Genomic DNA, 15,630 nt, shown 5'->3' with positions numbered 1-15,630 from the left:
CACTTTTCTTCCATCCGACATGGTCAGCAGCTGCTGCTGACCAATCTGTGGAGCTGTGCGTGCGTGTCTGACCTCCTTCGCACAAAGCAAAAAACTGAGGAGCCCGTGGGAGCACGGGGGGTGTATAGGCAGAAGGGGAGGGGCTTAACACTTTTAAGTGTAGTACTTTGTGCGGCCTCCGGAGGCATAGCCTATACACCCAATTGTCTGGGTCTCCCAATGGAGCGACAAAGAAAACTAAAAATAAATCTTAACATTTTCACATTGGCCACTAGGGCTTTTTTAGACGCTGCGTTTGTGCTTTTTTTTGCCGCTAAAAAACGCAGAAAAACGCACCCACGGCAAAAACACAGTGGTAAAAACGCATGCGCATTTACCAGCGTTTCGGCGCGTTTTTCCAATGCATCGCATGGGTGGAAAACGCAGTAAAACACAGAAAAGAATTGAAGCAAAAATGAAAAGTCATAGACTTTGCTGGGGAAGCAAAGTCATGCAGTTTAAAGCCCAAAAATGCACCCAAAAAATGCGCAAAATCGCGGCAAAAAACGCACTGTGTGCACATAGCCTTACACTAACTTACTGCCGTTTCAGGAGATGACACATGTACATAGCCTCAATGAACAAATTGTGATCTAATAATAATGATTATCTTTTGTATTGAAGAGAGTAATGAGACTGTGGATAGGGTACTGTGAAGGGATGGGGAGCAGAGTCAGCTACTGTGATTGGTGGACTTGTGTTATCGATGTATAGGTGTTACCTGTCATTGTAATCCTGCCTCTGATAAAGAACCTTAGGCTACTTTCACACATCCGGTTTTTGCAGTGCGGCAGAATCCGGCGCTTTGCAGAAAAAAACGCATCCGGGTTTTTTTGCCGCCGGGTGCGGTTTTTCCTCAGACCTTTATTAGCGCCGGATTGTGCTGCATGTACTTGCGTTTGATCCGGTTTTAGCCCTGGCAAAAATCGTCACTCCAGCGGCCGCACAGGACGCAGAGAGGAACATTTTTTGCCAGCGGCAAGAAAAACGCATAGCACAGTGTGCGGCATGGTGCATAATGAAAGTCTATGCACGCCGAATCCGGTGGCATGCATCCAACGCCGGAAGCATGTACCAGATTCGGTTATTACTTCTGAGCATGCCCAGAAGTGAGAAAGACATTGCTTGTCAGAAAATCTCTCTCTCTCTGGCCTAAGAAAATCGGTGCGAGTGGAGTGCGATAAAACATCACATTCCCCTCGGGCTAATTCTAGCCTGTGTGTCAGCGCACATGAGCGATTTATTTTCTCAGTCCTAATCGGACCGAGAAAACAATTGCAGCATACTGCGACTAATGCTAGACTCTTTTCTCTCGCACCCATTCAAGTAAATGGGGCAAGGAAAAAAAAAAAAAAAAAAAAAAAAAAAAAAAAAAAAAAAATCGCACTGCACTCGCGGTACACTGGTGTACCGCGCGTGCAGAGCGAGAGTCGCAATAGCCGGCAACGGAGAAGAGAGGGAGATAAATCCCACCTTCCCCTCCTCCGTGCCGGCCCGCCCCTCCTGAGAGCCTGCCTGCCCGCCCCCGCAGCTGTGGTCTGCTCGCACGGTCGGACCGCAGACTTAGAGACACTAGCATGACACTTGGCTCCTGTTGTACTGCCAGCGCGAGCCGACTGTCATGCGAGCATCGCAGTAGTGCTCCGTGTGGCCCCAGCCTCTCTCTCTCTCTTCCTCTCTCTCACACTCACTGACTCACTCACTCTCACCAATCACCGGCGCGGCGCTGCACGGCTCTCACACTCCTCTGGCAGCTTCTTCTGATTTGAAAATGCCGGCCGCCCATTATTCAATCTCGTATTCACCGCTTTCCCCGCCGCTGGAGTGTCGAGCCATCACCGGTCACTTCCCTGCAGCGATGTCCTACCGTCTGCCGGTCAGCTAACCTGCGTGAGTAGCGGCGAGCACAGCGATGACGTCATCGCTGTGCTCACCGCTCTCTACACAGATCAGCTGACCGGCACACAGGAGGACATCGCGAAGCTGCAGGGGAACAGCGAGTATGCCCTACTGATTCACTGCACGCCGCGCTGATGATGATGCGCGGGGGGGCAGTGAATGCAGCCGCACATGATCACTCCAGGCTGTAGTTGCCAGTGGTGATCATGCGGGCAGGCTGCTTAATATGCGCGCACCCCCCCGCCCATCATCCCACCCACCTGTCAGCGCCGGATTCAGCGCTGAGGGATGATGGGCGGGGATGATAGGCGTGCAAATGTAATGAGCGGGCCCACGTGGTCACGGCAGGTGCAGCTGCAGCCTGCTCGTGCCACCGATGACCCGCAGCACACTCATTCCCGGCCGCAGCCCTATAGTCAGGCCATAAGACGCACCCCCACTTTCCCCCAACATTTGGGGGAAAAAAATGCGTCTTATGGTCCGAAAAATAAGGTAGTATAAGCCCAGCCTATGGGCCTTGGCTGAGCATCATACGAGTACTAAGATGGCAGTCGCGGGGGCCTTCAGCAGACACCTGCTACCATGGTAATCATCAGCTCCCCAAAATCACGTCACTGGGTGGGGACGACGGGAGCTGGTGTACAACCACTATTATTACTATTATGCCATTAATGGTGACAAGCCACTGCCAGTAGTGATTAGCAACAGCATCTAAAATGGTTGACAGCAAAGATCAGAGCTAGATGCTGTTATGTAGCACAGTCAGCATCTACAATGTATTGAGTGGGCTCAACTCTTGAGTAGGGTTAATACATTTTCATCAAAGATCCCTGTGATGTGCGTCTCCCATATTGTCAAGGAGCTGATAATAGAAATATTCAGGAAGAGCCCTTCCTTCAGGCTGGATCAATGGCCAGCTATCTTTTTGTACTCACATCAGTCAATATTGAATGCCTTATAATGAAAAGGACGATAAAAATAAGAACACAGAATTTATTACATTTTTAGACAATTTACTTACTTGTTTCTCCAACGGCTCAATATGATTAAGGTATACATGAGCATCACCCAAGGTGTGGATAAAGTCACCAACCTGAAAAATAAAGAAAAAGTAATAAAGGCCCTGTCACACACAGAAATACATCTGCGGCAGATCTGTGGTTGCAGTGAAATTGTGGACAATCAGTGCCAGGTTTGTGGCTGTGTACAACTGGAACAATATGTCCATGATTTCACTGCAACCACAGATCTGCCAAAGATTTATCTTTGTGTGTAAAGTGGCCATTAGACTGCAGTCCGACGTACAAGCCTTGTTCATTCATATAAATTACTCCGATAGGAAGACTTTTTTTTTTTGCTTCCAGTTATTAATGGGGTAATACTACCTTATCATGGGGAAATTGTCAGCAGGACATATCAGTAACATGCATGTATTATTATGGAAGCAATAAGACACTTGTGTCGTCAGATTGTTAAAATAGTGGCAGCCCCAAACAATCTCAGTAATCATTAGCGAAGAACTTCAGTCATTCATCCCGGCCCTAAGGCCCCTTTACACACAAACTTTCTAGCGATCCCACCAGCGATCCCAACCTGGCCGGGATCGCTACAAAGTCTCTGGTGAGCTGTCAAACAGGCAGACCTGGCCAACGACGCAACAGCGATCCGGACCTGCAGAACGACCTAGCTAGTCATTGGGGACGTTGTAAAGCAGCTTTTTGAAAGGGAAGTCGCTAACGAAGTCGCTGTAAAGTCCCCTTTACACACTAAAACTTTGCTGCACAGCGGGAAACAAAGGACCAAAGAATGGTCCTGAACGATTTGTAGCGATCACAACTTCACAGCAGGGGCCAGGTCGCTGATGTGTTTCACACACTGCAATGTCGCTGGGGAGGTCGCTATAACGTCACAAAACCAGTGACGTTACAGCGATGTCGTTTGCGATGTTGCAGTGTGTAAAGCCACCTTTATGAAGGTCAAGTAAATAGTTTTACCTGACACCAGATTCACTCAAAACAAAAAAAGAGAATTTTGTTTACTTACCGTAAATTATTTTTCTTATAGTTCCGTCTTGGGAGACCCAGACCTTGGGTGTTTAGCTTCTGCCTCCGGAGGACACACAAAGTACTACACCTAAAAGTGTAGCTCCTCCCGCTGAGCTTATACACCCCCTGGTGAGCCAGTCCCAGCCAGTTTAGTGCAAAAGCTGAAGGAGAATAGCCACCCACAAGTAGAACAAAGCAAGAGCCGGAACAACCGGAGACTCTGTCCACGACAACAGCCGGTGATAACACGCGGAACAAGGAAATTGCCAACAGGCAACAGGGAGGGTGCTGGGTCTCCCAAGACGGAACTATAAGAAAAAGAATTTACGAAAAGTAAACAAAATTCTCTTTTTCTTTATCGTTCCTTTGGGAGACGCAGACCTTGGGACGTTCCAAAGCAGTCCCTGGGTGGGAATAAACCGAAGAAGTAGGCAGAACCTAATTTCACAAATGGGCGACCGCCGCCTGAAGGATGCGTCTGCCCAAGCTCGCATCTGCCGAAGCATGAGCATGCACTTGGTAGTGCTTCGAGAAGGTATGAAGGCTAGCCCAAGTGGCAGCCTGACAGACTTGTTGAGCCGTAGCCTGGTGCCTAAAAGCCCAAGAGGCACCGACAGCTCTGGTCGAGTGTGCTTTAATCCCCGGCGGGGGAGGCGCCTGCGTTCTCTGGTAGGCGTCCGAAATGGTCGACCTAATCCAACGGGCTAAGGTCGGCTTAGAAGCAGGGGGCCCTTGCGCCGACCTGAGGTTAGCACAAAAAGAGAGGTGCACCGCCTAAGCACAGCGGTGCGAGACACATAGATCCGGAGAGCACGCACCAGATCTAGAGTATGTACAGCTTTTTCAAAGCGATGAACAGGAGCCGGACAAAAGGAAGGTAGGGTAATGTCCTGGTTAAGGTGGAAAGGGGAGACCACCTTAGGAAGAAAGTCCGGAGTCGGACGGAGAACCACCTTGTCTTGATGAAACACTAAAAAAGGTGACTCCGAAGAGAGCGCGGCCAAATCAGAGACTCTCCTGAGGGAAGTTATGGCCACCAGAAAAGCCACTTTCTGAGAAAGACGATGCAAAGAGACCTCCCTAAGAGGCTCAAAGGGGGGTTTCTGCAAAACCGTGAGAACCAAATTAAGGTCCCAGGGATCCAAGGGCCGCCGGTAAGGCGGAATGATGTGAGACGCGCCCTGCATGAAGGTGCGGACCTGAGCCAGCCGAGTGAGACGCCACTGGAACAGTACTGACAGAGCTGAGACTTGTCCCTTGAGAGAGTTGAGGGACAGTCCTAGCTGCAGACCAGACTGTAGAAAAGACAGAAGGGTCGGCAAGGAGAATGGCCAAGGAGGATGGTCAGTAGAGCGACACCATGACAGGAAAATTTTCCAAGTCCTGTGATAGATCTTAGCGGAGGAAGACTTACGGGCCCGAGTCATAGTGGAGATGACTTCAGGAGGAATACCAGAAGCCGTCAAGAGCCAGGACTCAAGAGCCACGCCGTCAATTTGAGAGCCGCAGAATTCAGGCGGAAGAACGGACCTTGTGAGAGTAGGTCTGGACGGTCCGGGAGATGCCACGGCATCTCTACGGACAGATGGAGCAGGTCTGGATACCAAGCTTGCCTGGGCCAGTCCGGTGCAATGAGGATGACTCGACAGCCCTCCATTCTGATCTTGCGCAGAACTCTGGGCAAGAGAGCTAGAGGGGGAAACACGTAGGACAGACGAAACTGGGACCAGTCCTGAACCAGTGCGTCCGCGGCGAATGCCTGAGGGTCGTGGGAGCAAGCCACATAAACGGGAACCTTGTTGTTGTGACGGGATGGCATTAGGTCCACGTCTGGGGTGCCCCATTTGCGGCAGATTGACTGGAACACTGCCGGGTGCAGGGACCACTCGCCACCGTCCACGGTTTGACGGCTGAGATAATCTGCCTCCCAGTTTTCCACGCCTGGGATGTGGACTGCGGATATGGTGGACTTTGAGTCCTCCACCCATTGAAGGATGCGTTGTACCTCCAACATTGCTAGGCGGCTGCGTGTCCCGCCTTGGTGATTGATGTAGGCAACCGCTGTTGCGTTGTCTGACTGGACTCGAATGTGCCTGCCCGCCAACAGGTGGTGAAAAGCTAGGAGAGCTAGAAGCACGGCTCTGGTTTCCAGCACATTGATTGGAAGGGCTGACTCGGACGGAGTCCAAGTTCCCTGCGCTCTGTGGTGGAGATATACCGCTCCCCAGCCGGATAGACTGGCATCCGTGGTGAGAATCACCCAGGACGGGGCCAGGAAGGAGCGTCCCTGGGACAGGGAGAGAGGCCGAAGCCACCACTGAAGAGAGCTCCTGGTTTGTGGCGACAGAGCCACTAACCTGTGTAAGGAGGAAGGCCGCTTGTCCCAACAGCGGAGAATGTCCAGCTGCAGGGGACGCAGATGGAACTGGGCAAAGGGAACAGCCTCCATTGACGCCACCATTTGACCCAGCACCTGCATCAGACGCCTGAGGGTATAACGGCGGGGCCTCAGCAGAGAGCGCACCGCCAGTTGGAGGGACTGCTGTTTGACTAAGAGCAACTTCACAAGTGCCGGCAAAGTCTCGAACTGCATCCCTAGGTACGTGAGACTCTGGGTCGGAGTCAGAGTGGATTTGGGCAGATTGACCAGCCACCCGAATTGGGCTAGAGTGGCGAGAGTGAGAGAGACACTCCGCTGACAGTCTGCGCTGGATGAAGCCTTGACTAGAAGGTCGTCCAGGTAAGGAATCACTGCCAACCCCTGGAGGTGCAGAACCGCAATCACTGCTGCCATGACCTTGGTGAATACCGGAGGGGCTGTGGCCAACCCGAAGGGGAGAGCCACAAATTGGAAATGATCTTCTCCGATTGCAAAACGTAGCCAACGCTGGTGTGAAACTGCAATTGGCACATGCAGATAGGCATCTCTGATGTCGATGGACGCCAGGAAATCCCCTTGGGTCATTGAGGCAATGACTGATCGCAGAGACTCCATGCGAAAGTGCCGCACCTGAACATGCTTGTTGAGAAGCTTGAGATCCAGGATGGGCCGGAAGGTACCGTCCTTTTTGGGAACTAGGAAGAGATGAGTAGAAACCTCTGAACCGTTCCCGAGCGGGAACCGGTACAATTACTCCATTGGCCTGCAAGGCTGCCACGGTCTGTGAGAAGGCGGCGGCCTTGGAGCAGGGGGGAGTTAAGAGAAAAAAATCTGGACTGGCGGACTGGAAGAGAATTCTGTCCTGTAGCCGTGGGAGATGATATCTCTCACCCACTGATCGGAGACGTGTTGAAACCAAGCGTCGCCAAAGTGGGAGAGCCTGCCACCGACTAAGGACGTTGCTGGAGCGGGCAGATAGTCACGAGGAGGCTGCCTTAGTGGCAGCAGCTCCTGCGGTCTTCTGTGGACGCGCTTTTGGGCGCCAGTTGGATTTCTGGTCCTTGGCTGAGTTAGTGGACGAGGCCGAGCGTTTACAGGACGACCAGTTGGAGGAACGAAAGGAGCGAAACCTCGACTGATTCCTACCCTGGGCAGGTTTCCTGGCTTTGGTTTGTGGCATGGAAGTACTCTTCCCGCCAGTTGCTTCCTTAATAATTTCATCCAGCTGTTCTCCGAACAGCCGGGACCCAGCAAAAGGGAGCCCAGCAAGGTACTTCTTTGAAGAAGCATCTGACTTCCACTCTCGAAGCCACAAGATTCAGCGGATAGCGAGGTTATTAGCCGAAGCCACCGCAGTGCGGTGAGAAGCCTCCAGCATGGCTGACATGGCATAGGATGAAAAGGCCGAAGCTTGGGAAGTTAAGGCATCCATTTCGGGCATAGATTCCCTGGTGAGGGAATGCATCTCCTCTAGAGAAGCAGAGATGGCTTTGAGAGCCCACACTGCTGCAAAAGTCGGAGAAAACGCGGCCCCCGCCGCTTCATACACGGATTTGGCCAGAAGGTCAATCTGGCGGTCAGTGGAATCCTTAAGGGAAGTGCCATCAGCCACCGACACAACGGTCCGGGCTGCGAGCCTAGACACCGGAGGGTCTACCTTTGGGGAGTGAGCCCACTCCTTGACCACCTCAGGTGGAAAGGGAAAACGGTCATCAGAACCACGCTTTGGGAAGCGTTTGTCAGGACAGGCCCTGGGTTTGGTCACAGCAGCCTGAAAACTGGAGTGGTTAAAGAACACACTCTTTGCTTTCTTAGGCGAGGTAAACTGGTGCTTTTCTGCCAGAGAGGGTTGCTCCTCTGATACTGGCGGATTGAGATCCAGTACAGAATTAATAGAAGCAATCAAGTCACTAAGATCTGAGTCACTTTCGGACAGATCAATGGGGTACATGAAGTTAGCCTCCGAGCCCCCTGTAAAGGCATCCTCCTCATCCTGCGAGTCAGCTCTGGAATCAGAGCCACGGGAGGAGGAGGGAGAGGGAACCCTGCGTCTCTTCTCAGGAGGACGGGGTCTGGGCCCTGATGATGAATCCTCTGTGTCCTGAGAGACCCCTAGCAGCAGAGGCACCCTGTGAAGGGGGCTGATGCATATTCATCAGAGTCCTGGACAGAAGTCCCATGGACTCAGCAAAGGACTGGGAGATAGACCTAGAAAAGGATTCTACCCAAGCCGGGGGTTCAGCCACAGGTGCAGGAGCAGCCTGAGAGACCACTGGGGGTGAGTCTCCAGGCTGTGGCACCGCCAAGTTAGAGCAGGCATCACAATGTGGAAAGGTGCTCGGTTCAGGCAGCAGGAGCTTACATGCAGCGCATACAGCATAAAGCTTTGGGGCCTTGCGCCTTGTGTGAGACATGCTGCTGGAGTGGGGGCTCTGCCAGAGAATGACCCCCAGAGAGTATATACAGAGGTCCACAACCGGAGACCGGTTGTGGCTTACCAGACCGCTGGAGCGGTGTTGTGTGCCCTCCAGATCCCGAAGCCCGGACCCCCAAGCACAGCACCTCAGCAGGGATGCTGCAAACCAGCGCTGCAATGACTGATCGCAGAGAGAACGCTGAAAAAATGGCCGCCGGAGCGAAGAGGGGGCGGGACTTGCTTGAGGAGCGGGATCTGGAGGGCCATTGAGACCTACAGGGGAGGGGACACACACTGCAGTGGGGAGTGTCCCTCCCCTGTACAGAACGGCCGCCGGAAAGAGTCGAGCCTGTCCCTCTGCATGAGTGACATGCGAGGGCAGTGAAACAGAAACTAGGCCTCCGGCGAAGCCAGGGCCTAAATTTGAGCAGCGCGGCCGACGCGCAGGCACCATCGGCGCGGTTCTCAGGCGACAGCTAGAGAACCCGCCGGAAATGTCAGTAAACATAATAAGCACACTCTCCCCCAACAATAAAGTACAGGGACCCCGAAATATAAACGTCTCAGGTATTTAGCTTCTGAGACGCAGGGCCAGGTCCCTGGGGATGAGCGCTCCGTTCCAGCAGGGTCCTGAAGGGCTGCGGATGGAGACCGGTCTCTTGCCAAGCATGGAGACCGTGCTGGCTCCCACTTCAAGCCAGAGCCCAGGAGGGATGGTGAAGGAGCACGGCATGTAAGGCTCCAGCCTAAGAATCAACCTTACAACACCGCCGACACAGTGGGGTGAGAAGGGACATGCCGGGGGTCCAGACGTGGACCCCACTCTTCAATCTCGTTCCAAAAGGAAAAAATCATATGAGAATGCATGTGTGGATGTATGCCTCCTGAACACAAAGCGATAAACTGGCTGGGTCTGCTCACCAGGGGGTGTATAAGCTCAGGGGGAGGAGCTACACTTTTAAGTGTAGTACTTTGTGTGTCCTCCAGAGGTAGAAGCTAAACACCCATGGTCTTGGTCTCCCATAGGAACGATAAAGAAATATATATATATATATATATATATATATATATATATGTGAAGGGAATTTTGTTACTTACCGTAAATTCCTTTTCTTCTAGCTCCTATTGGGAGACCCAGACGATTGGGTGTATAGTACTGCCTCCGGAGGCCACACAAAGCATTACACTAAAAAGTGTAAGGCCCCTCCCCTTCTGGCTATACACCCCCAGTGGGATCACTGGCTCACCAGTTTTAGTGCAAAAGCAAGAAGGAGGAAAGCCAATAACTGGTTTAAACAAATTCACTCCGAAGTAACATCGGAGAACTGAAAACCATTCAACATGAACAACATGTGTACCCGAAAAACAACCAAAAATCCCGAAGGACAACAGGGCGGGTGCTGGGTCTCCCAATAGGAGCTAGAAGAAAAGGAATTTACGGTAAGTAACAAAATTCCCTTCTTCTTCGGCGCTCCATTGGGAGACCCAGACGATTGGGACGTCCAAAAGCTGTCCCTGGGTGGGTAAAGAAATACCTCATGTTAGAGCTGCAAAGACAGCCCTCCCCTACGGGGAGGCAACTGCCGCCTGCAGGACTCTTCTACCTAGGCTGGCGTCCGCCGAAGCATAGGTATGCACCTGATAATGTTTGGTGAAAGTGTGCAGACTCGACCAGGTAGCTGCCTGGCACACCTGTTGAGCCGTAGCCTGGTGTCGTAATGCCCAGGACGCACCCACGGCTCTGGTAGAATGGGCCTTCAGCCCTGATGGAACCGGAAGCCCAGCAGAACGGTAGGCTTCAAGAATTGGTTCTTTGATCCATCGAGCCAGGGTGGCTTTGGAAGCCTGCGACCCTTTGCGCTTACCAGCGACAAGGACAAAGAGTGCATCCGAGCGGCGCAGGGGCGCCGTGCGGGAAATGTAGATTCTGAGTGCTCTCACCAGATCCAACAAATGTAAATCCTTTTCATACCGATGAACTGCATGCGGATAAAAGGAAGGCAAGGAGATATCCTGATTAAGATGAAAAGAGGATACCACCTTAGGGAGAAACTCCTGAATGGGGCGCAGCACTACCTTGTCCTGGTGGAACACCAGGAAAGGAGCTTTGGATGACAGCGCTGCTAGTTCAGACACTCTCCGAAGAGACGTGACCGCTACCAGAAAGGCCACTTTCTGTGAGAGTCGAGAAAGCGACACATCCCTCAGAGGCTCGAAGGGCGGCTTCTGGAGAGCAACAAGGACCTTGTTTAGATCCCACGGATCTAACGGCCGCCTGTACGGAGGTACGATATGACAAACCCCCTGCAGGAACGTGCGCACCTGAGAAAGTCGTGCTAGACGCTTCTGAAAAAACACGGATAGTGCCGAGACTTGCCCTTTAAGGGAGCCGAGCGACAAGCCCTTTTCCAACCCAGATTGCAGGAAGGAAAGAACGACAGGTAACGCGAATGGCCAGGGGGATACTCCTTGTGCAGAGCACCAGGATAAGAAAATCTTCCACGTTCTGTGGTAGATCTTAGCAGACGTGGACTTCCTAGCCTGTCTCATGGTGGCCACGACCCCTTGGGGTAATCCTGAAGACGCTAGGATCCAGGACTCAATGGCCACACAGTCAGGTTCAGGGCCGCAGAATTCCGATGGAAAAACGGCCCTTGGGACAGTAAGTCTGGACGGTCTGGTAGTGCCCACGGTTGGCCGACCGTGAGATGCCACAGATCCGGGTACCACGACCTCCTCGGCCAGTCTGGGGCGACGAGTATGACGCGGCCGCAATCGGATCTGATCTTGCGTAACACTCTGGGCAAGAGTGCCAGAGGTGGGAACACATAAGGGAGCCGGAACTGCGACCAATCTTGCACTAAGGCGTCTGCCGCCAGAGCTCTTTGATCGCGAGACCGCGCTATGAAGGTCGGGACCTTGTTGTTGTGCCGAGACGCCATTAGGTCGACGTCCGGCACCCCCCAGCGGCGGCAGATTTCCTGAAACACGTCCGGGTGAAGGGACCATTCCCCTGCGTCCATGCCCTGGCGACTGAGGAAGTCTGCTTCCCAGCTTTCTACGCCCGGGATGTGAACTGCTGATATGGTGGATGCTCTTTCCTCCACCCACATCAGAATCCGCCTGACTTCCTGGAAGGCTTGCCGACTGCGTGTCCCTCCTTGGTGGTTGATGTATGCCACCGCTGTGGAGTTGTCCGACTGAATTCGGATCTGCTTTCCTTCCAGCCACTGCTGGAAGGCTAATAGGGCAAGATACACTGCCCTGATTTCCAGAACATTGATCTGAAGGGTGGACTCCTGCTGAGTCCACGTCCCTTGAGCCCTGTGGTGGAGAAAAACTGCTCCCCACCCTGACAGACTCGCGTCTGTCGTGACCACTGCCCAGGATGGGGGCAGGAATGATCTTCCCTGTGATAATGAGGTGGGAAGAAGCCACCATTGCAGAGAGTCCTTGGCCGTCTGAGAAAGGGAGACTTTCCTGTCTAGGGAAGTTGTCTTCCCGTCCCATTGGCGGAGAATGTCCCATTGAAGTGGGCGCAGATGAAACTGCGCAAACGGGACTGCCTCCATTGCTGCCACCATCTTCCCTAGGAAGTGCATGAGGCGCCTTAAGGGGTGCGACTGACCCTGAAGGAGAGACTGCACCCCTGTCTGTAGTGACCGCTGCTTGTTCAGCGGAAGCTTCACTATCGCTGAGAGAGTATGAAACTCCATGCCAAGATACGTTAGTGATCGAGTCGGTGCCAGGTTTGACTTTGAAAAGTTGATGATCCACCCGAAAGTCTGGAGAGTCTCCAGCGCAACATTCAGGCTGTGTTGGCATGCCTCTTGAGAGGGTGCTTTGACAAGTAGATCGTCTAAATAAGGGATCACGGAATGTCCCTGAGAATGCAAGACTGCTACCACTGCCGCCATGACCTTGGTGAAAACCCGTGGGGCTGTCGCCAGACCAAATGGCAGAGCTACGAACTGGAGATGGTCGTCTCCTATCACGAAACGTAGAAAACGTTGGTGCTCTGTAGCAAATCGGCACGTGGAGATAAGCATCTTTGATGTCTATAGATGCCAGGAAATCTCCTTGAGACATTGAGGCAATGACGGAGCGGAGGGATTCCATCCGGAACCGCCTGGCGTTCACATGCTTGTTGAGCAGCTTTAGGTCCAGAACAGGACGAAACGAGCCGTCATTTTTTGGAACCACAAAGAGATTGGAGTAAAAACCTTGCCCTTGTTCCTGCTGAGGAACAGGGATCACCACTCCTTCTGCTTTTAGTGAGCACACCGCCTGCAGAAGGGCATCTGCTCGGTCGGGATGTGGGGAGGTTCTGAAGAACCGAGGCGGAGGACGAGAACTGAACTCTATCCTGTACCCGTGAGACAAAATGTCTGTTACCCACCGGTCTTTGACCTGTGGCAGCCAAATGTCGCAAAAGCGGGAGAGCCTGCCACCGACCGAGGATGTGGAGGGATGAGGCCGAAAGTCATCAGGCAGCCGCCTTGGAAGCGGTTCCTCCGGTTGCTTTCTTGGGGCGTGAGTGAGCCCGCCAGGAATCTGAGCTCCTTTGCTCCTTCTGAGTCCCTTTGGCCGAGGAGAATTGGGTCTTGCCGGAGCCTCGAAAGGACCGAAACCTCGACTGCCACTTCCTCTGTTGAGGTTTGCTTGATCTGGGCTGGGGTAAGGAGGAGTCTTTACCCTTGGATTGTTTAATGATTTCAGCCAATTGTTCACCAAACAGTCTATCTACAGATAGTGGCAAGCTGGTTAAACATTTTTTGGAAGCAGAATCCGCTTTCCATTCCTTTAACCACAAGGCTCTGCGCAAAACCACAGAGTTGGCAGACGCCATTGAGGTACGGCTTGTAGAGTCCAGGACAGCGTTGATAGCGTAAGTCGCAAACGCAGACATTTGCGAGGTTAGGGACGCTACTCGCGGCACTGCTGGACGTATGATAGAGTCCACCTGTGCCAGACCAGCTGAAATAGCTTGGAGTGCCCACACGGCCGCGAATGCTGGAGCAAACGACGCGCCGATAGCTTCATAGACAGACTTTAACCAAAGGTCCATCTGTCTGTCAGTGGCATCTTTAAGTGAAGCCCCATCCTCCACTGCAACTATGGATCTAGCCGCAAGCCTGGAGATTGGGGGGTCCACCTTTGGACACTGGGTCCAGCGTTTGACCACGTCAGGGGGAAAGGGATAACGTGTATCCTTAAGACGTTTGGAGAAACGCTTGTCTGGGTAAGCATGGTGTTTCTGGACTGATTCTCTTGCAGAAGGGGCAGGGGGAGAAATTTCCAATAGACTATTGATGGCCGCTATAAGGTCATTTACCATGGCGTCACCATCAGGAGTATCCAGATTGAGAGCGGTTTCAGGATTAGACTCCTGATCACCCTCCTCTGTCTCATCATGTAGAGACTCTTCTCGCTGAGACCCTGATCCGCGTGATGACGTGGAGGGTCTCTCCCAGCGAGCACGCTTAGGCTGCCTGGGACTGTCATCTGAATCAGAGCCGTCAGGCTGAGATGCCTGGGACCCCCTTGAATCACGGATTAACTTCAACTGAGGGGGACCGGGGAACGTTGCCGCAGCAGTGTCCATGGTCTGAGTAACTGGCCTGGCCTGCAAGGTCTCTAGTATCTTTGTCATAGTGACAGACATCTTGTCAGCAAAAACTGCAAACTCTGTCCCCGTCACCGGGACAGGGTTCACCGGCGACTCTGCCTGGGCCACTACCACCATAGACTCCGGCTGACGAAGTGGCACAGGGACCGAACATTGCACACAATGGGGGTCATTGTAACCTGCCGGTAGATCAGCCCCACAAGCGGCACAAGCAGCGCTTACAGCCTGTGTCTTGGCACCCTTGCGTTTTGCGGATGACATGTTGTCGTCTCCTCAGAGCAAGATAGGGTATACAGCCAAGAAGCGACCTTACAGTGCAATATATATATACATATATATATGGTATAGAGAAAAAAGGTACACCAAAATAACACTGTGGCACTAGTGGGGCCAGCACTAAAAGTGCTGCTTACCGCCCGCTTAACGCGGGTGTGTGGTCGCCAGAAATCCCTTGTCTGCAGACAAAGAGCGGGAAACCTGCGTCCCCCTGTGCTCAGTGAGAGGGCTGGAGCATGTAAATAAGACTCCAGCCCTCGGCGCTGATTAATCGTACAGCGTCTCTCCCTTGCCCTGATTGACAGGGTGGGGGCGGGAACGAAGCGGAGCTAGGCCGCAGAAGCCGGGGACTAAATTTATAAGCGACGCCGTCGTAAAAGCACGGTCGGCGCTAAGTCCCCGGCGCACTACATGTCGCAGCCGCGCCGCCGCTCCAGGGGCGGTCGGCGCGGCAGTCCCCAACACATAAAGTCACTCAGAAAAACTGTAGTGACTGTAACCCCAGCGCGCAGCGCTACTGTCCCCGGCGCACTAGCACACCCAGCAAGTCTGGAATGTGCGCGGCCTGTTTGGGACACAGAGTACCTGAATGTCGCAGGGCCTTGTCCCTGAACGGTACCCAGCTCCGTATCCAGCAGGTTCCATGGGTCTGTGGATGGAGCCCGGCCTCAGGGCTTGGGGGCCGGTAAGATCCCACTTCCTCAGAGCCCCTCAGGGGGATGGGGAAGGAAAACAGCATGTGGGCTCCAGCCTCCGTACCCACAATGGGTACCTCAACCTTAACAAACACCCCGACATAAAGTGGGGTGAGAAGGGAGCATGCTGGGGGCCCTAGTATGGGCCCTCTTTTCTTCCATCCGACATAGTCAGCAGCTGCTGCTGACTAAACAGTGGAGCTATGCGTGGATGTCTGACCTCCTTCGCACAAAGCAGAAAACTGGTGAGC

At 53.0% G+C, this 15,630-nt stretch overlaps 1 protein-coding gene across 2 annotated transcripts in view; it reads right to left on the bottom strand.

Moving 5' to 3' along the window:
• The window catches only part of TYMS (thymidylate synthetase), a 55,972-nt gene that overhangs the window by 18,920 nt on the left and 21,422 nt on the right, over positions 1–15,630 (bottom strand). For both annotated transcript variants that reach the window (XM_075316382.1, XM_075316383.1), the window contains one exon: positions 2,960–3,031. In XM_075316382.1, the coding sequence (XP_075172497.1) occupies positions 2,960–3,031 (72 nt within the window). The remainder of the gene's footprint in view (positions 1–2,959; positions 3,032–15,630) is intronic.

The sequence above is a fragment of the Anomaloglossus baeobatrachus genome, chromosome 6 (genome assembly GCF_048569485.1).
Source record: "Anomaloglossus baeobatrachus isolate aAnoBae1 chromosome 6, aAnoBae1.hap1, whole genome shotgun sequence".
Classification (NCBI taxonomy): Eukaryota; Metazoa; Chordata; class Amphibia; order Anura; family Aromobatidae; genus Anomaloglossus; species Anomaloglossus baeobatrachus.
This window is presented reverse-complemented; position numbering and strand designations above follow the sequence as displayed.